At 40.4% G+C, this 20,645-nt stretch overlaps 2 protein-coding genes across 7 annotated transcripts in view; one reads left to right on the plus strand and one right to left on the minus strand.

Moving 5' to 3' along the window:
- MYLK3 (myosin light chain kinase 3) overlaps window positions 1–14,942 on the plus strand; it is a 48,816-nt gene extending 33,874 nt beyond the window's left edge. For all 6 annotated transcript variants that reach the window (XM_040571145.1, XM_040571142.1, XM_040571144.1 and 3 more), the window contains 10 exons: window positions 602–1,164; window positions 2,308–2,413; window positions 3,781–3,874; window positions 4,200–4,309; window positions 5,520–5,661; window positions 6,128–6,198; window positions 7,579–7,707; window positions 8,788–8,940; window positions 10,320–10,452; window positions 11,809–14,942. In XM_040571145.1, the coding sequence (XP_040427079.1) occupies window positions 602–1,164; window positions 2,308–2,413; window positions 3,781–3,874; window positions 4,200–4,309; window positions 5,520–5,661; window positions 6,128–6,198; window positions 7,579–7,707; window positions 8,788–8,940; window positions 10,320–10,452; window positions 11,809–11,880 (1,573 nt within the window). In that variant the 3' untranslated portion in view covers window positions 11,881–14,942. The remainder of the gene's footprint in view (window positions 1–601; window positions 1,165–2,307; window positions 2,414–3,780; window positions 3,875–4,199; window positions 4,310–5,519; window positions 5,662–6,127; window positions 6,199–7,578; window positions 7,708–8,787; window positions 8,941–10,319; window positions 10,453–11,808) is intronic.
- Window positions 14,918–20,628, minus strand: ORC6 (origin recognition complex subunit 6). Its single transcript, XM_040571153.1, has 7 exons — window positions 20,502–20,628; window positions 20,280–20,409; window positions 19,407–19,570; window positions 18,211–18,300; window positions 16,947–17,059; window positions 15,910–15,984; window positions 14,918–15,502 (listed from the first exon to the last, which is right to left on the minus strand). The coding sequence occupies exons 1-7, from the start codon at window positions 20,564–20,566 to the stop codon at window positions 15,336–15,338; spliced, it is 804 nt and encodes a 267-aa protein (XP_040427087.1). The 5' UTR covers window positions 20,567–20,628; the 3' UTR covers window positions 14,918–15,335.
- Window positions 20,629–20,645: the final 17 nt, after the last annotated feature.

Below are 20,645 nucleotides of genomic sequence, written 5' to 3' on the forward strand. Positions count from 1 at the left end.
TTAGGCAACAAAAGAGAGGGGGAAAATGTTTAAACTTTTCTTGTAGCTGAAACACCAAGGAGAATAGCATTAACGGAGTGAGAGTTATGAAAGTTGTGTTTTTAACACTTGGCTGTGGGAAGAATGCTATCCCATAAAACACAAACACACATTTGAGTTTGCAAGTCAGCAAGCTGCAAGAGGACTAGGATGGATGTGAACATTCAGATTTGTAGAGCTGTATGAACAGTCAGACACTTAAGTACTTGGCCTTACTGTAGTTGGTGAAGATAGTCACTACCACCTTTCTGCCCACGAGCAGTAGTTTATTAGACCAACTATAATAGTTGCAAAAAATGGAAGAGCTTTCAAATGGTTGGGCTAATACTTTTCAGTCTGTGCGACATCTTGTGTTCAGAGAAGGCAGACGTATGCACAGACAAGAACACAGAAGAAGCATCAGCATGGTTTTTGGTGCTTTCTAGTGCTGTATTTTTTAAGAGGATTGATATGGTTAAGTTTCTTTAATACTGTAGAAATCTGTGTTTTAATTTTCTACCCACACAAAGTTACAACAGCAAGGCTAGCCATCTGCATGAAATGTCAACTGTTTGCTCTGCAGGATATCCATCAATGTCCATGTGGCTGAAATGAAAGAAAAGATCAAGACCAAAGAAGAAATCTCAAATGATCACAGACACGGATGTCCCAAAGTAAAATCCCCATCCTCCACATCAGCAGAAGTACATGAACAGCTGCCTGGTAAATTAAAACTTAAACAGAGTCCTAAGAACATCAGCACTGAACCAAATCAAGAAGTGAAAGGGGACAGTAAGCAAAACGATCTTGCATCAAAAACAGGCAAGCAACAGCTGTTACTGAACAAGCCCAAACCAGGTAAAAAGACTGAAGACAAGTCAGAACTAAAATGTAAGCCTAAAGCCTCACAAAATACCTCTGCAACAGAGCCAAAGAAAGATCTGGGGATAGAAGTGAAAATCCATCAAGAAACAATAAAAGCAGAAGATTCCTTGACAGTTACTGGGTCTGAGAAGAGAGAATCTGAGTCTGCATCTTCAGGAGGAAGTGAAAATGATGTAGGCCAATGTGCAGGAATGGTACCGCAGAACACTACGTCATTGGAAGCTAGCAAAGAGCCTTCCACACAGGATGAAGTGGTCATTGGTAGGTTGCTTGTACTTACTTTTGGAAACTTTTACACTTTTATATGGCTACTCATGTGTATTATAGATAAAATAATAGCTGGAGTGGTACTTGCTCTACCACCTGTGTCTTACAGTTCAAGAGCATTTACCTAAACACTACAGATACCTTCGATGATGAAAAGAAGATCAAATATAATTTTTTTCAAACTTCCAGATAATTTTGTCAGGTGATATCTTTTGTTAATGCATAAAGTAAAATGTTAATACTCAAAGTGTCCTGTGATTTTACTGTGTTTAAAAAAGCAGGGTTGAGAGTCAGGAGGTGGAATCCTATCCTCAGTTACAGGCCTTTATTCCTCATCTGTAAAAGACTGTTAGCAGTAAAAGCTCCTTACTTGAAGCAATAGAGAGGTTTCGGATGTTTTCAGTACCTTCCTTATGGCTTTCTACAAATGCAAATGTATATATTTTTGTAATCCTATTTTATTCTTTACTTTTTTGATAAAAACCCAAGTACTTGAGTTTGCATACTCAACTGATTCTCGTTTAAAATGAAGAAATAATTCCATTGTTTCTGGATATTTTACTTTCATTCCACTCTAAAAATAGTAAAAGAATTTCATGTTTAATGTTATCCAGATACTGCAGTGCTTATCCAAATTCCCGTAGAAGAAAAGGTGATGACATGGTAGATGAACAGGAAGCAAAGAGAAAAGATGAGAGAGGGTAGTCCTGTACTGAAGTGCTTTATACTAAAGTTCTGTTTTGAGCATTTTCATGAGCAGCTTACCAGCAGCAGTCTGTGGTTGGCTTGTCTGGGCCCTTGGTATTTTTCCCTTAGAGCCCTACTCCACAGAAAAGCTGAGTGCTGCAGCAGGGGAAGAGCTGTGTTTGTGTTTTGCATTCCCAGCTCTGCCTCAGCAATTCATCTCTGAGAAACTGGGCTTGCCCCTTCAGGAATAGTGATGCTGAAAGTAAGGGGATATATGATTTGTGGAGCTGTAGGTACCAGGACCACAAAAGACAATTGAGACGTATCCTTTTACTGACCAACACAACAAGGTGGCATGCATGTCTTGTGGACCAAAAACATTGGTATGAGGAAGCTGAAGTTGCAGTACTATGTGGCAAAATGTCTCAATAACTTGGTTTCCTCCTCTAGATGACAGCCCTTCTCCCCCGGCTCCTTTTGAACATCGCATAGTGAGTGTCAAGCAAACAGAAGTGACAATGTGCTACTCAGTGTGTCGTCATGAAGTACTTGGGGGGTAAGTCTCTGTGTCCCTAAAGCTGTACTGCAGGTGGTGGCTAAGTCACAAGGAAATGCAGTTAGATCAAGAACTAGAGAGATCATCTTCAGGTGGCTCCAACGTGCAGCAGCATGGGGAGCGACAGATACCAGCTCACTTCTTTACTCCGTGGGTTTGAGTTGAGCAAAAAGTGATTCAAATGTATCTACCTGTTTTTGGTATATCTTATGAATACCTTCTCTTCTATTTTGATATGGTCACGTTCTGTAACATTCTCAGTGCCTTAAGCCTTGTAGAAGTTGGTTGGAACTGAAAGTAGAGCAAGAAAAGAGTAAATTTTATCTAGGATAGTGAAGCAAGGAAAAAGAATGCAAATAGGATGTCAGATCTTTCTATGCCTCTGTTCATCCTCACGGCTTTTTTTGGGCTATGATAGTTTCCCTTGTATCAACCTGTCTGTGGGTTGGTATATAATCTAAGGGCACCTCCAAGTTCTTTAGGTTACTGGTTTCTGCCCCAGTTCGATTTTCAGACTCCTGACAGTGATCTTGGATGACTGTCTTTTGCATTTGTTGTAATAATCCTAGCCACAGCTGGAGTTGAGATAAAAACTTGTAACCCTCAGGCAGACAGATTCAAAGCATTTCAAGTCACCAAAGCCCGCTATGTCAGGCAGCTTCTAAAGCTCTTTTTTTTTTGCCATGCTGAATATTTTGTGAAAGAAAACTAAGGGGAAAAATTATAATTATGTTGCCCTTGCATTTAGTCTTCACTCATGGGAAATCTGCAGCTGCTTCAGCCTTTGTGTGGCTGTATACTTACTTATCTGACAAGAAGCTTTGATTTAACAGGCTAATCCAAGTATGTATATGGCTCAAGTATAAGCCTGATGATGCAATAGCAGGGAAGATGATGTTTAGAAATATCCCAAGGGACATTAATGTATCTGGGTGACACGGGAGAATTTACAACATGCAAGAAATGCAGCCTGTGGAGCGGCTACGGTTATGGGTGTTAGTCATTTTAAAAGTTATGAGATCAAGACAGAAATATCCTTGTTAATATACCCACTAACACATCACTGAAGGACAGCAAGTGGGTACAGTTACAGAACCGAAAAAGAATATCATCAGGTCATCATACCATTATGAAACGTAGTAATACGAAGGGGGCATAATATTTTAATGTAAGCATTGAACAACTGGCTGGAAAGATAAAACTAATCCTTCATAAGCTGAGAGAAAGAGGAGATTCATGCTGCTGGCCACCTGATTCTGTTCACTTTGTACTGTGCTATTTTTAAATCAATGATAAGAATAGTTTGAAAAGTTTTTTTTCAGTGAGCTGTGTTAATCTGTATTCCAACTTTTGTTTGGTGTCAACAGGGGGCGTTTTGGGCAAGTCCACAAGTGCACGGAAATAGCAACTGGTCTCAATCTGGCAGCCAAAATCATAAAAGTGAAAGGAGCAAAAGAAAAGGTAACCATGTTCCTGTGAACCTAAATGAGAATACTGTTGCTCGTTTTACATGAGCGTATTGCAAACACCTTAGCACTACCTCACTGAATCAGACCATAGAAGTCAACTTCTCATTGCATAGTATCAAATATTGTAAAATCTGTCTTATTAAGTAGTAGCTTGGGCTTTGTTTGACTGTTTGTCATCTCCAGTGTTTGTGATCAAGCCTTTTGTTCACATGAGGCCTGCGGTACAGCTGCTGTAGGGTTTTAAATAATTATATTTGAATATATTAGAAATTAAGGAGCATATTTGCTCATTTTTTGTTAATTTGTTCCTTTTTCAGGAGGAAGTGAAAAATGAAATTCACATTATGAACCAATTAAATCACGTGAATCTGATCCAGCTTTATGATGCCTTTGAAGCCAAAAATAATATCACTTTGATCATGGAATAGTAAGTTTAAATTATCTCAGAAAGTGCCAGTTTTTGGAGTTTGCTTTGGTCACTAAAAGAAACTGAGAATGATAATTCCAAGGTGTGAAAAAGTCTTGAGTGGCTTCGCAGCCTGTGAGAGTAGAAAATACTTATTTTCAAGGTAATTTCTTCAGGTAAAAATATATATATTTGGCAACCTTGTGGTTTAAGCAAGTGCCAAGAAAGGAAGCTATCTTCAAGTGCACGAACCAAATTACAAGATAGTTAATGAACAGAACTTCACTGTGGTTCATTTTTCATTTTAGTTTAACTTACAGGCCCCCTAACATTGTACCTAGCTACTAAATTCTAAAGAAGTGTTGAGGGTAAGTAAAACCTCAGAGAAAAAGTGAATGTGAGAGACCCAGACAAGAGGAGAAGTGAAGTGTTTCAAGTAGAAATAGAATAGACATGGAGAAAGAAAGAAATTCCTTACATCCATGGTCTGCTCCCATTTGAATAATATGAAGCTTAATAAGCATGCCTTCCCATTTGCAGCTTAAAAAAAAAAATCTAAATCAAATATGGAATTCACAAAAGGGAGATCTAATGATGTATGCCTCCTGGCTTTTCTGTGTAGTTGCATATTGCTTTTCATGTATAAACAAACCAAATTTCCACTACAGAACTAATTGTTAATGGTGTGAAGGAAAAAAGGAAACAAAATGAAATAGCAAATATAAATATAGTACATTTAAAATGTGTATATTACAATTTTTAAAATAGAAAATTAGAATTGTTATGTTGCAGAACCTTGTTGGAGCTATGTTTGATGTAATGTTCTCTTAATTTTTGTGCAGACTTAATTTCAATTGTCAGCTCATGTAAAGCAGCTTTCAGTTTTAGAAGTTTCATTCATTACACTGCGTAGCTTGAAGAGTTCCTTTCTCTAGGCTTTCTCCAGTTCCCCATCTGGTCTCCAGGTTGTGTGGTCTTGAGTTTGTTTGATTCTCCCTGCACCCACCAAATATTAGCAACAAGTTTTCCAATTTGGAAGGTGCTGTAGATTAATACTTTATCTCACACTCAAAAATAATTTTCCTGAAGCCATTGAGAATACTGATACACTTTTACTGGATGGTAATGTTAGGTCCTGTGCTAAATTAGGACTTAAGTTTCCAACTTGGAAATAAGTTGAGCTAATGAGGAATTTTATCTTTTTTAACACTTCTCTATGTCAAAATTTTAGTCTTGATGGTGGTGAATTATTTGACCGGATCATAGATGAAAACTACCATCTAACAGAGTTGGATGCAATCTTATTTACCAAACAAATCTGTGAAGGAGTCCACTACTTGCACCAGCATTATATTCTCCATTTAGATCTGAAGGTCAGTAGTTCATACTCTTTACTCTTTAGTGTTGCTGTGGTTTGGACCACTACAGTCTCTAATTGCAAGAAGAGAATTATTTCATTGACTTATTTATAAAAAAAAAAAAAAAAAAAAAGGAAAAAAAAAAGACTTCCTTAATTGAGTAGTCACAGTGAATGAAGCTTTAGAGATTCGTATTTTTTCAATGTTTATTTGGTAGCTTGCTTTTGAAGGCAAAACTTCGACTCTGTTTTCACAGAGGAACACAAAAGTTCACAGGAACAAAAGTTAAACTTCTTTATAGATCAAAAACCAAACCATTCGTTAACTCAGTATGCCAGTCAAATCTCTTCCGTAATGGGAATAGAAGGAAAAGAATCATCCTAAAAATTATGACTACTGTCTCTGAGGTTTTTTTACTCTTTTGCTAGATTTGTTTCTCAGACATAAATTTAACTAAAAATACTCTCTCATCTTTTTATAGCCTGAAAACATATTATGTGTAAACCACACAGGAAACCAGATTAAAATTATTGATTTTGGATTAGCAAGGAGGTAAGAGTTCAGTTATGATTTTTTTTTTTTTTTAAATAAACGTTTTTTTGGTAGTTCTTGTTATATTTTTGTGTTTTGGGGTCCCTAAGGTGATTCTGATATGTGAATGAGATCACTGATATGCTTCTGCAGTCATGAGTTTTCTGCTGTGTGCATTAATTATCTAATTACATTTTCAAATAATGTTTCTGTTGGATAAACCTATGCTGCTGTTCTAATTATCTCAAAATGATTCCCCATGTAGAGCTTTTACTCTAGGGACTTCATGAAGGTGCTAGAGACTTCATGACTGCTGAGTTTTGTTGTGCAAGTTCTGGTTGTGGAAATTATCTGCTAAACAAAAATGTTTGAGCCATCCCCCATGAAATGGGAAACCCTTAGAGAAATACAGACTTTTCTGTCTTTTACTTTGCTTGCCTTGTTAGAGGAAAGCTGTGGGAGCATGAATCAGTTCCTCTAGAATAGAAAGGAATGAATCCTGTTGGTATAACAATAAAAATGTGTATTTCTTCTCTAAACGCTTTGGGGCTTGTTAAGCCAAAACCTGGTACATACATAGACATACCAATGTGTGCGTATGTATCAAACCCTGTCATCTGTCCAAGGACTCCTTTCTGTTAGAAGTATTTTATGAAAGCAAATGGATATACTGAGGCTAATTTATTTTCATTTTGAGAAGGAGGGTAAAGATGCAAACTTTCACTAAAGCAGGATTGAAAACAAAATCTTTGAGGAAATGGAGATGTAAAAGCAATGCTTTAATTGTTTTCTGTCTCTGTACATAGATGTGGCTTCAGCTGCTATATGTGAAACATTACTGGTTATTCCGTGTCTGTACCCTTCACTTTTAAGTAATAAAACAGTATCATTTTCTCTCTATATGGATCACTGTTTTACTTGTCACCAAGCTCAAATATAATCCTCTTCAGAGTCCCACCTTAGCAGTTATACTGTGCTCATATCTGTTATATAGACCTTTACCCTGAGGTACAGCTGGGCATATCCCACAAAGCTAATGCTCTTCTAACCCATTTCAATGGAAGCTGGTTTATTTATTTTGTGTTGGACAGTATCTGCTGGAAAGCATCCTGTGGAGCCTGGCAGAGAGTCTTCTATGACTTTCTGGGAGAGGCCTTTGCAGGTTTTACTGCCCTTGGTCTTCCTTTTTATTTTGCTCTGGCAAGGGGATAGCTGATGGTTTATTACAACTGTGGTCACAGCAAAATTCACCAATTTATCCTTTTAAGACCTTAATGCTGTCCTGGTTGTCTGGGTGAGTCTGGATGCTCTGTCCTTTTAGGCATGCCTTGATTTTTACAAATGAGAGGTTTGTTTCCCCAGCCTGCTCTCAGCACTGATGCATGTCTCTTTCTGATAAAGGTACAAGCCTCGTGAAAAACTGAAGGTTAATTTTGGAACTCCAGAGTTCTTGGCTCCTGAAGTAGTGAACTATGAGTTTGTTTCCTTCCCAACAGACATGTGGAGTGTAGGAGTCATCACATACATGTTGTAAGTAAGCCTGTGAGGGATTGTGGTAATAGCACGAAAGGCTCCGCAAGAAGACACCAGTCAAGTGTATCTGCAAAGCAGGAATGCAACAGCCATTGAGTCCATTTGGATGTGACTCCTAATTCATTCTGTTAAAAACAAACAACCCCAAGCCACAGCCTTTTAATATGAAGATATAAGGTGGATATTAAGTCTCTAAACAACAAGTAACCCTTTTGATAAATACATAAATGTATTTACCAACTTATTTAGCAAGTTAAAGTGGGCCAGGTCATGATTACTCAGAGGAGTGCACTAAATCATGTCTAAATTTCCATTTTGATTGCATTCTTGAGGATATAGATTAATTTTCAAATTTGCAGTCTGATTATTTTATTAGCTGGGACTTGGTATGCATCTGCACAGAGGGGTTAATGTCAGATGTTAGACCACAGGTCATGTCACAAACGAGGGTAAAACATCTCCAATATCTGCATGGTGGCTGTGGAGAGTTTGTCTGTCCAAAATCTGTGGCTTCTGACAAGCTGATTCTGTTTGAAAAATTCTCAGAATTTTGCACAGATGCTTTCTGTGAACGAGATAAATTTCTGGTTTAAATTTGTTAGCCAAAAAGCAGCTGAATGAAGGAATAAATTTTTGAAACAATTAATCAGGGCTTAGAAACTAACTGAAAACAGGATGCTATTGTTCAGAATTCAGTTTAATTCAGGCCAAACTGGGATATGCACCTTGGTTTAGGAAAGCTCTTGAGCCCTCCTAGCTTTCCTAGCTGGGAATGCACTGAAGTATGTACTTAAATCCCTGCTGAATTATTTTTTTTGGTGGGATCCGTTAACAGTGCTCCCTGACTTAGGCGCTAGACAGTAACAGTAATGATATGATGATGCTTTATTACTTCGAACTATTGGCTTATCTTTAACAGGGACTGAGAACTTGAACCCCCCCATAACTGAAAGCCCTTCCTCATGATAAGCTAGCTACAATTATAAAGCAGAGGATTCAGGAGAGGAGAAACTCATCTTGTGTATAGCTACTTACCTCCCATTCCACTTTTTTTTCTTTTTTTTTCTTTTTTTTAAGGCTTAGTGGCCTGTCCCCATTCCTGGGAGAAACTGATGCAGAGACGATGAATTATGTAGTCAATTGCAGCTGGGATTTTGATGCAGAAGCATTTGAACAGCTATCAGAGGAAGCAAAAGACTTTATTTCCAGACTACTTGTGAAAGAGAAAAGGTACTTTCCTTCTCTGAGCACCTAATAACATGAAGTTCTTCCTAGCTGACTGTTTGAGTTAGTCAACAATGAGAACTTATTATGTGACGTTTTTGTTTGCTCTACCCTCTACCTGTGCTTACTGGGCAGTTTCTCAGTGATTCAGAAGCCCCTGTTTAAAAGGAAGATGTCTATGTACCATGGCTGAGGAATGTTGCCTTTCACAGCAGCATCAACACAGGCAGAACAAAGGAAATCTGGAAGGATTTGCTCTGTAGGAATCTGTCTTTAATATTCCTTCGCTGAGCAAAAGCTATTTCTTTCGTTAAAAAAAAAATTCTTGAATGCCACAGAGGATAAATGGAAGCTGCAGCTGTGAAAACGTGCATAGTTCTCTTCAAAAGTAGTCTAAATGCATTTGGTAGATATTAGGGAGCATTTGGGACTTAACTCTGCATGTGGCTTCTTATTCTGGGCTACAGTGAAATAAAAAACAATTGTATATATGAAATGCCAAGAGAGTGAGGGTGATGTTGATGTCAGACTATGACTGTGGAGATGGATGGGGTAAGTGGGTAGAAAGTTTTTTTCTCTTGCTGAGTAGTGATACAAAACTAATGAAAACACGAAACGATGCACACAATAAAGTAGATTGTGTGTTTGAGGGGAATTCAAAGAAGTGCTTAGAATATTAGTATCTTCGAGGTCACTACCTAAATCAGACAAATCCATTAGCTTACTAATTACATTCTGAACAATTTTTTTCTCAACCTTTTCTGTCTCTCTTCCCCCTGCTGCTTTCCCCCCCCCCCAAACCTTCCCAAATAAAACTCGTTTCTCTATTACTGTATTTCTCAAAGCTTTTGTATAGGTTTTCACATTTGGGCCTGCTGATGAATGTCAGCGTATAATCTGTGCTTAGCTTGATCCAAGTTTAGGGTGAACAGACATTTGTGCTTTTTAAATATGAGACACAGAATAAGCCTGCACTATAGGGATAGATAGGCAACAGCAAAAATATTTTTTTGTATGAAGTGATTCTCTCAGCAGTTCTTGATGCATATAACAAAATGATACATAAACTGATGAACCTGTACAGCTGCTGCTTCAAAACACCTCCCCCCCCCCCCAAAAAAAAAAAAAAAAAGGCACAACTGAATATTTAAGGACGGGACAATCAACCCACTGCAGACCCCCTGGCAGCTTTTCACACCACTCACTCCTTATGCTGGAGAGTGCAGGATGTCGTTAAGACCCTATGATCTCGGTTGAACAGCATTTCAAGAACTTGCGTGGTTTATTTAAGGCAAAATTCTTTGATCAGTAAGATTGAGGAGCACAAGGCTCTGAGAATGGCAAGAAGGTGGCTGTGTTTACATGTTAGATTTCCTTTCCTGCAGCTGCCGGATGAGTGCAACACAGTGTTTGAAACACGAGTGGTTAAACAATCTGCCTGCCAAAGCCAAGAAGTCCAAGTTTCGCCTGAAGTCCCAGTTGTTGCTGCAGAGTTACATGGCTCAGAGAAAATGGAAGGTAACTAGACTAAGCCTGGAAAATTTATGTCCAGAGGAAAAACAGCTCAGCACAGGCAGGGACATTATCTGCTTCTTTGTATCTTGGCTTACTTTTACTTGTAGGGTTTTTTCTTGTTAACATGAGTTTGGGAAGTCTCCTTCTAATTAGTATTTAAAGTTTTACATCTGATTTCTTTACAAGTGCAGAGGCTTCAAATGCTGTTTAGCTTACTCTGAATGGTTTTTTGTGTTTTTTTGTTTGTTTGTTTTGTTTTCATAATGGAGATATTTGTGCATTGACAACAGTTGCTTTGTTGTGTTGTCACTATAGGGTAGGGGTACAACATAAGGCAGTTTTGTGCCTCCCACTGCAGAGAGTGGAAGAGAAAAAAAAATAGGTTTAAACACATCCAGAGAACTCGTCAGGACCTTTCCGATAAGCCCATACTCTTTCAGAAGCAAATTTTGGCTGAAAAAATGATAGATGAGAATTTCTACTGGAATCTTTATTGGATTGTAAATAATTGATCCTGAAAGGCGAACATTGTAATCTTTTACGAATAAGCAATGGAGGAAATGTGAGGACAACTCAGGTCCATTTCCTTTTCTCCTATCACTGGAGAGCTGTAATTCCTTGTCAAGGAGTTAGACTTGAGACTTACGCTTTCTCCATTCTTGCACTCCAGCTGTTTCTTCTCACACTTTTGCATTTGTGTTTTAAAAATTACATCATCTAAAGACACGAGGACCCTCAGGTCTTTTTCTGCAAAGGTGCTTTTCAGCCAGTCAGCCCTTAGCATGTGCTGGGGCATGGGGTTGTTCCTCTCCAGGTGCAGGACTCCACATTTCCCCTCATTGAACTTGATGAGGTTCCTGTCAGCCCATTCCTCCAGCCTGCTGAGGTCCTTCTGGGTGGCAGTATGACCCTCTGGTGAATCAGCCACTCCACCCAGGTTTCTGTCACCTGCAAGGTTGCTGAGGGAATGCTCTGCCCCATCATCCAGATCATTAATGAAGATGTTAAACAGGACTGGACCCAATATTGACCGCTAGTAATGGGCCTCCAACTAACTTTGTTCCAGTGATGAGAACATTGGGCCTGCTTGTTTGGCCAGTTTTTTATCCACCTCAGATTTTCACCAAGAGTAGCATGTTTCAGCACCTTCATAAAAGTAGGACTTTGGTTATACAGTGACCAGCTGAAGCAGTCTTTAAAATACAGAATACACAGCTGTTATGCACAGCGATGCACACAAGGTGTGGGTGGTTAGAGGTAAATGGATTTTTTTCTGCACTGAAAGAAACTCCATGTCGGCCACAGAAAGTCCTTTACTTCAGTTACACTCACACTTGGACTATTCTGTTTCGTTCACAGAAACATTTTTATGTGGTGGCTGCTGCTAACAGACTGAAGAGATTTCAGAGTATGGCTGTCAAGCTTCCATAAGCTTGTAAGAAGCATCTAGCACTCATGAAGACAGGCATGAAGCCATGGGAGAAGGACTCCGTATCTTCAATAGTTTCTACCCTTTTCTTTTATAACGTGAAGTTTTGCATCTGCCTTTCTCAAATATTGTGTGTTAGTGCTTAGGTTCCTGAAGTGCCTTGGGGCAGAGGCACTGAAATGACTTCTGAAACCAGAAAACACTTTGGTTTGTTTTTACAAGTTTTTAGCTGTACATAGTGATGGAAGAATATGGCATTTAGTAGGGCTGACTTCTTGCTGAAGGCTTTGGTTCTGCAGTATATTGTTGGTCTGTTTATACCAGAAAACACCTGGGCAGTTTTTCGGTTTCTCACACTAAGCATGGGGTCTCTAAAGGCTTTCTTCACAACTGCTGTACATCATCAATTTCAGAGCACTGCCAGAAGAGTGGCACTTTTTTTTTTTTTTTTTTTGCTCAGGTGTCTATTACTTAGGAAAAAAAAAAGGATATTGGACATCCTTTTATTCTATAAGTTTTCCATAAAGATTATTTTTTTCTAAAACGTAAGGGTGATGATTCAGTACAACTACTCGAGAATTTTTGATTCTTTTTTTTTTCCTATTCTCCTTTAAAGAGAAGGTATTGCCTAGTTAGCAAATAAGACGAATCTGGTTTGAAACAATTTAAGTCAATTTGTCCATTACTGTTTTTTCTTATCGTCAACTGAGTTGAGCTGAATTGATTGAACTTTTACTTTGGGGGGAGATAAGGGAAACTGCCACGAATAAAAGTTACCTAATGACTGTTGGTTCTGTGCAAAAAGATCTCATGTTGTCCAGAAAAGATTTCCAGACACTTGATTACACATTTAAATTTTATGAGTGCTTTTCATTGGCTGTGACTTAAGTTTTAGTTTGAGGATTTTTTTTCTCCTTTGTGACAATTCTAATGAAGTTTATATGGAAAATGGATATGCTGTGATATGCAAAACACATCTTAATGCTATTCAGTGGCAGAGAAATAGCATATTGCCTGACTTTGCCTTTGGCCCAGCTGGGAGGTTGAAGCCCTTTTTCTCCACTCTGCTCTCAAACATTAAACTTTCTTCACTCTAGTTATTTGCAATATTAAAACTTCTTCCTGATGTATAAAGAGCTGGAGCCACTTACAGTCTTGCAGCTAGAAGTATAACATTTTTTAAAATTAGACCTATGGTTTCCTTTATTCCTATAATGGTTTCTGCAAAACTCGGTGTGAGCTGAATGAGCTCTTAGTAGTATTAGCTTCTGTTTTTTCTTAAAATTAGCTTTCCAGCAAAGGCGTCAAGCTTCCATTAATTTTATGGACTTTTATATCTCTCGAATTAGCAACAGGGTTGGTTGCTAAGAAAAAAAGAGGATTTCAGGAATGGCTTACCCTTGTCATCTTTTCCACTCCAGTGCTTCTCACTTTTTACTCCTGGATTCTGGGCTTGTGCAGCACTTCCAGAATCAACACAGGGAAAAATGATTAAAATCAAATGAGGTAATCTTGACAATGTATCACCTTCTGTGAAGGCCCACTTTTGTTTATGTTTTTCTTCCACAGTGGTTCTGCATGCTAGATGTGATTATATTTGTTGGTCTGTATATTTCTGAACTAATACTAATAAATTACATTATAATGGAACAGGCCTAATCCTCCTCTTTGTTTTAAAAAATAAAAAAACAGACCTGATAGCACCTTTGAATAGGTCTTAACTACAGAATGCTCATCCACTAGCTTGGGTTCTCTCCAATCCTGAGGACCCTCTGCCACATATTAGATGAGACTTAATAGGAGATATTTTGTTACAGCTCCTACTCAGTGGGGGTTGATTAACTTAAGATTTTTCTCTGCCCATCAGGCATTTGTTTGGAGTCCGTTCCCTGAAAAAGTTACTGGTTCATTTCAGGACTCTCATCAGGAATTAATTTGGCTCTTGCTAATTACAGTTGACCAGAAGTTATTTCCTTTCTTTAATGTTTCAATTGCATTGGGAGGCAAAGAAATGAAAGGTAAATGTTTAGTAAGTTTTGATTTTCTACTTAGTGTGCTTCTTCCTCTATTTTTGTAAGAGGGTAATAAATAGAGATGTCCTCTGCTGTCTTCTATTTCCTCTCCATTTTCTACAAAGAGAGGCTGCATCTGACCTGTAGAATTGCTACTGAGCTCTTAACAGAAAGAAATCCCTTTTGTACTGCAGAATGATGTTGTTGCAGAGTCTAGGAAGACCGTCTCTGCAGCCTTATGGGATGTTTCACACTGTGAAATTGTGCATTTTGCTTTGGGGTCTGCAAAAAGCTAAAATGACACATGGTCTATAGGACATTGGAACAGTGAGTACGAAAAAAAAATTGTCTCCATAAACTGAAAGCTAAAGCAGGAATTAACTATCTGTAACCCTGCTGCCATCAGTGTCACCCACGTAAGCAGGGAAGATGCACTGTGGTGAGTTTTTGGCAAGCCATTAAAATACTGTTGAGAAGTTCATGTGAGGACAGTGTTTCAAATCTTTATGTTCAGAGAGGAGTTACTTTCCCATGGATTTTGAAATGAGGGTTTATGTTAATTGATTTCTGTATGCACAAGTCACGTAGAAAACACGAAAGAGAGAGGGGCAGCAGGCTTGGTTTGACTTTAATTAAAGTTATGCTAGCCTTGCACTGCTAGAAGTTGTGATTTTCCTTCAATATAGTATAATAGATGGGATAAAAGTGTAGGACTGCAGAAGTTGCCTCCAAGAACTATGGGGCAGAGTCCTCTCCTCTTCAGCTGAAGCTTATGCCCCTGAGATGCAAATTACCCACTGCCCTGGCTTTGAAATACTTGTTCCCTAGATATCTTCCACAGCACTGTTCTCTTTTATTTTGCCTGCCCTCTAAGGGTTTTACATGTGAAAAGCGAGTGCCAAAAACCTGATGGTATAATAAAAAGCTTTTCTCTCTGGTGTCTTTGTTTCTTGGAACAGCTGGGCCCCCCCTTACATGCACAAGAGACTTCAGTCCCACACAGGTCATAAAAACTAAGTTCAATTCAGTGACAAAAATATTTATTTGACAGTGAAAACACTTTATCAGACTTTAATTTGGCTGTCTGTGCAGTTTAACAAGGCACCATTGGTCCCCTCCCTCTCTTTTCACTGACTACTTTCAGCCTGAGGCACAAGATCGTGTAACTTAAAATGTATTCACATTTAACATGGCATTGAAATGTTACCTGCTTCTTGCAGCAAGGAAAACAAAGCTATCTTATGCCACATGCCACAACTGCTTACGTACCAGCCTGGCAAGTAATCAAACATGCTTTTTAGAAAAATCATCTGAATACCAATGTCATTTAATAAAAAAAATCCTAAATATTTAAAAACTAGCTCATAAATAATATTAGCTGACTAGCAGCTAGCTGTCACTCATATGCTACTGGAATACTTGTTACAGCAGAGGGGGAATGAAAATTATGAGCAAGCAGCAGTGATATTACAAGGTGGCACAGAACCAGTACCCCTATTGGTCTGTTGTGCCTTAGCAGCATTTTCCAGGATTCTCTTTTTCCATTCTTCATAGTCTTGCTTTGTTTCAGTCTTTGGCTGTTTACATGGCACATCATCATCATCATCAGATCCTGTGATAAAAAGAGCAAGTCCATGATGGGCCATCAGGGGCAATATGGTGCTGGGAATAACCAGCAAGTGTACATTGATAGGTTTATCTCTGTACAAGGACTATCACTGCATTATCCTAATCCTGTGGTTTGCTCCTCTGCCTGCCTCCCACAAGTCACCTCTTCACTTCTGTGGCTGAATGGAAGAGTTGTACTTAACTCCACTAGGAGTTGTACTTAACTCCACAGTATAAATACCATCGTCCTTCTGCTGTGTTCACTTAGTTCATTTGTTAGGCAGTGGCTTGCAGAATTGTATAAGCTGCTGTCAACTGATTCTTACAGGATATTATATAACTGAAATATCAGTAAGCAGTAACAAAGCCCAGAACTGCTCTGGTTTTAGTTCATAGCTAAACGCGACTTACTGTCTTCCTTCTCGCAGTGTTCCGGGTCAGTCTGCAGGCTTTCGGATGTCTCTGCAGCCAGGGGGACATCATCCTCTAAAAAAAGAAATAAAAAAAATGTCATTACATCTGCTTTGTATTACAGATGCCCACAACATGCTGGAGACTGTATACAGATGCACATTCTTCCCTAATCTGATACAGAAACTACCAGCTGCCCTTAGCCGCTTGTCTGTGGGGGGGGTAACTTCGCTATGGGCAGCTCCATGCCTAGGTAGAGAGTAGTGGCTTTTGGTCTGGGTTCAGGCAGTACGCTCCAGAAAACATCATGTATGAAATATGAAGACAAGTGGAGCAGGGGTACTGGCAGTGGCAGCGTGAGGATGAAAGTCTGGGAAAGGAAAAAAGGAGATAAGTAGGAAGGAGCAGAAATACAAGGATGGGAAGTCATGTATTGTGTTTCAATCTTCCTCCACAAAAAGGAAGGAAGAGAGGTGCAAGTCCAACAACAGGTAAGAAAGACTCTCCTCATGTCTGCCTGCTGCATGTGGAGGCCTGGTGTCAGGTAATGGCTGAACTACCACCAGAAGATCAAGGCTTAGATGTGTGTTAACACTGCAGTGGAGGAAAGGAAAACACAGAAGTGTCAGTCAAAGCAACAGAGGTAGCAAAATGTTTATGGTAATTTCCATGTTTTGTTGCTATGTTAACAAGATGCAAAAAGGAGGCAAGGAGGAGGAATCCAAGATATGGGAGAAGCAGGGAATAAATTACTGCAGCAGAAATTTTATGGAGCAGCGAGCATTTGAGAAGAGAGGAAAACAGGTTATTTTTGGCATTGCCACATTGTAAGCTGTTGTGACTTCCCCAGAAGCAAGTCAGTCCCAGACTATGACTGGGAACCGGACTGCAGGAAACATACTGGAATGGTGGGCAGGTTTGACTAGAAGGGAACAGCTGAAAGTGATCAGAATGAAATAACCAGTGGAAAAGGAGAGGGGCATTGTGAGGCCAGGTGATGGGTATGCTGTAGTACGACGGTAAGGCCAAAAACTTACTGCTGAGCTGCTGGCTTATCTTCTCCATTTGATTGCACAGCCGATGAAATATTGCTTTTTTCACCCCAGATGTAGCCAAGATTTTAGTTTTGTCCACTTTTAGCTTCAAGCACCTACAACAGAAAGTTGATTTAACCTTGTAGGAAACAACACTTCAGCAAGTATCACTCAGGTGAGGTGATGTTTACTGTACCAACACTGCCTGTGAGAATGAAGAAAGGTATGCCAGAGGTTTTTGTCCTTTCTAATCCTTTCCTCACTTAGAAAAAAATTAGCTTAAAAAAAAAAAAAGGAAAGAAAAAAGACCCTTACACTACCTGATCAAGACAAATCAGGAAGTGAATCCCATGGTTAGTACAAATTACAAGGGGAAACTATTAGAAAAAGATACTTTACAGGTTTTAAGGGAACCAGGGCAAAAGCCTACTACTGTCAAGAGCTGAATGGGACCACTCTCAGAGAACATTTGTCAAGAGCTGTAAAACTATGTGGCACCTGAATTGCTTCCGAAGATTGTTAAAAAGGGAAGACGTGTGTGCAAGCAAATTCTTACAAAGCATTGTCTGAGTCAGGCTCTCCTGACACCTGTCTTCCAAGCTGATACAGGCCTACAGCTAAGACAGATCCATCTCCCAGAGGTTAGAGCCACGGGATGCGTTGGTGTAGGGCTTAGAGCTTCTCATTCTTCTGAATAGCTGCTTCTTGGTGCTCAAACATAAGCCAGCAAGCCCTTCTTGCAACTCTGAGCAGTCTTCCACCAAAAGCCATGTACAACTTTTTGATTTATGCCTAGCTCAAATCTAGTCTGACAAAGGAAAAAAGTTCTCATTAAATCTAAAAATGTTACTATTGTTACACGGGTTAGGCTGAAAAGGAGGGCAAAGTGCAAAAGGGCAAAGTGCAAAACACTAACAGGAGTTCTTCAACTACTGGCATGGATAATATGTCCTAATGGAATTATCCACAGCATCCATCAGACACCAGGGAAGACAGATTTCATTTTTCTAGGACAAAAATCTCAAGATTCTTTTCTGTGTAATTGATACGAATACTTTTGCTTCCTCCCGAAGGCAAATGCAGTGTAGGCTTGTTTGCTAGGCCTGTCTCCAGCTCCAGGAGTAAAGAAAGCAGGGTGTGCGAGGAAAGAGCCTTCTGACTATTCAGGCATGCTGAAAAAAATCAGCTGCTTACACTGTAGGCACTATTTCTGTTGATGTCTCACCAGGTATTTAAGCCCATAGAAGATCCCTCAAGCTGTACTCACTTGCATGCAGTGAATAATGCAGCTGTTGTAAACAGCGGTTTTGAGAAATCAAGGTCCATTTGCTGTGTTTCGGGGAGGCTGGATTCATACCTAAAAAACGACAATAATTGTATAATGCATTCTCCACAAATGAAGCCCTTGAGACTAATTTGTCACATGGCACTCAGCAGTTGAACAGGTCTCATATTGGATCACTTGGTCCTTTGTAACTTAGTCAAGCACAAACAGCTGTTGCTGGCTGAGTAGAGCAAAACAGGGAAAAGAAGGGAGTGGGGATCACCTCCTCTATTTGAATTAAAGGTATTTCAAATTAGGGGTCGGAATCAAAGCACGTCGGTGAAATCTGGTGTTCCCCATCTACATCTGCTTTTATCTCTACATTACATGTAAAAATTGTATTAAGATACTTTACATAAATCCATCCTACTATATGGGGTAGAATTATAGTTTCCTTAATAGTTATTTGTTATAGTTTCTATAATACCTATTTAAGCCTTCATCTGTGCAATATATGGCAGATGACTTCTGGATGTTCAGCACTGTGAAGAATTTAATTTTTTACCGTCCACCTGTCCCCTGTCCACAGGCTATTTGTTTTAGTTTGTATTAAGCACCCAGAAGCATACACAGGTCTTTGTTCCCTGTCCTGCAACTCAATACTTTGAATCCCTGACAGTTTTTAAACAAGCTAGAAGGGTAACAGCACTCCAGAGCTCTTCAGTGATTGCTCTTGTTAAAGTAGATGCTACAGAGAGCAAGATTTTAGTTAAATCTGTTGAATCACCATTGAAGTGTTCTACCTGATGTTTTTAGATGTAGAGTAATGTGTGTTTTAAGAGATTTGCTTCTCCAGAAAGGAGGAGTTGTTTCTACTGAGCATTACTTCTAAACTCTGACATGATCATGTGGAAGTGTGATTCTGTGGATAACTATGACTAAATGTCTTATCTTTTTTATATTGTTCTGAGTTGAAGAACTGGGACTCAGACAATGACTTACTAAGATTCACAAGCTAAGTCTTTTTAACGCGTTTTTAGAAAGTGGCCTAGATAAGTGGCTAGATTGTCAGTGCTAAGAACTTACCTCACTGGACTCGTCAGTGGGAGATACCTGACCCTTGCAAACAACAAGCTCTTTACACATTTAACAAAGACTCTTACTAGCAATTACTGGTGCGATCTTGAGAGCTTCCTCACCTCTGCAGTATTTTTGAAGCGGTATTTACTGCCTCCGTGCAGCAGAACTGCACCGCCAGGTCTCGTATTCCCAGTCTTGGGTTCACCTCTAGCAAACACTCCAAAGACTTGATGGAGTTCTGGTAGGTCGTCTTGTTCAAACCGGAGAGTTTAATAAAATAGCTCTTTCAAAGATAAAGACAAGCCCCAAGGATTAGCAGAAGACTGGCATCTTATTCAGACAACTGAAATGGGTTAGTAACCACATGCGACTTTAAAGTGAAGTTCAATTGCTATATTAAACAATTTTGTGCAATGAGTGCTGTAAGTTTTCACTGCATACAGGCAGACTAACCAACAAGAATGCCATATCTTCTAAGGCCGTATTATTTTTAGACCTTTTCACCCAAAGTGAAGTTTGTCTTTTTTATGTAAGATGACATGACCCTTTTTTCACACAAAAAACCAAAAGTTAAAAACAAAGGTACCCAGGCTCTGGGCAATGTGAAGAGATGACCAATGCTCTCATGCTGCTCCTCAAGGGCCCAGATGCGGCCCAGTTCTCCTCCTCTGCGGACAGACACTGAGGAGCACCTCTCAGCTGTTACTTGTCAGCTCAGCGCCACTGAGCTGGGCCTGCAGATGGATGTTTACAGGCGTGGCTCCTGAACGCGGGCTGGATGGGGACTCCCGCACCCCTGCGGGCGTTATGTTTGTCAGCACACGGGCTAGGACTCACGGCGAGGCGAGCGCGGGTCACCACGCGGTGTGCCTGCGGCGCTGCCCCCCGCCTGGCACCTCAGGCAGGGCCCCGGCGGCAGCGCAGCCCGTGGGGGCACCGCGCCCACAGCCGGGGCTCGCTGAGCAGAGCCCGGCCGCGCCCCCCGCCCGTACCTTGTCCAGCGGCCTCTTGGCGGCGCGGGCCGCCAGCTCCAGGCACATCACGGCGCTGCCCGTGGCCGTCGTCTGCGCCATCAGCCCCGGGCACCTCACCTGGGACAGCCGCAGGAACTCCTCGGCCTTCCTGCAACACACGGGGAGCCCTCCGTGACCGTGACCGTGACCGTGACCGTGACCGTGACGGCCCCGGCCCCGGCCCCGGCCCCGGCCCCGCACCTGACGACGCGGGGCTCGCCCAGGCCCGCCTTGGCCGCCAGCCGCCTCACGGCACCGCGCTCCATGCCGCCGGCCTCCCCGCACCGCGCCGCGCCGCGCCTCACTGGCCGCTTCCCACGCCAATCACCTCGCCGCGAGCCAATG

Source organism: Cygnus olor, chromosome 12, assembly GCF_009769625.2.
Source record: "Cygnus olor isolate bCygOlo1 chromosome 12, bCygOlo1.pri.v2, whole genome shotgun sequence".
Lineage (NCBI taxonomy): Eukaryota > Metazoa > Chordata > Aves > Anseriformes > Anatidae > Cygnus > Cygnus olor.

Bases quoted from the DNA above. Each gene is read 5' to 3' on its own strand.
- ORC6 (XM_040571153.1), bottom strand. From the start codon at position 20,566: ATGGAGCGCGGTGCCGTGAGGCGGCTGGCGGCCAAGGCGGGCCTGGGC. The intron at 19,571-20,279 runs GTACGGGCGGGG...TATCTTTGAAAG, and splicing joins CCAAGAGGCCGCTGGACAAG to AGCTATTTTATTAAACTCTC. The intron at 17,060-18,210 runs GTGAGTACAGCT...TTTCTGTTGTAG, and splicing joins GCATTATTCACTGCATGCAA to GTGCTTGAAGCTAAAAGTGG.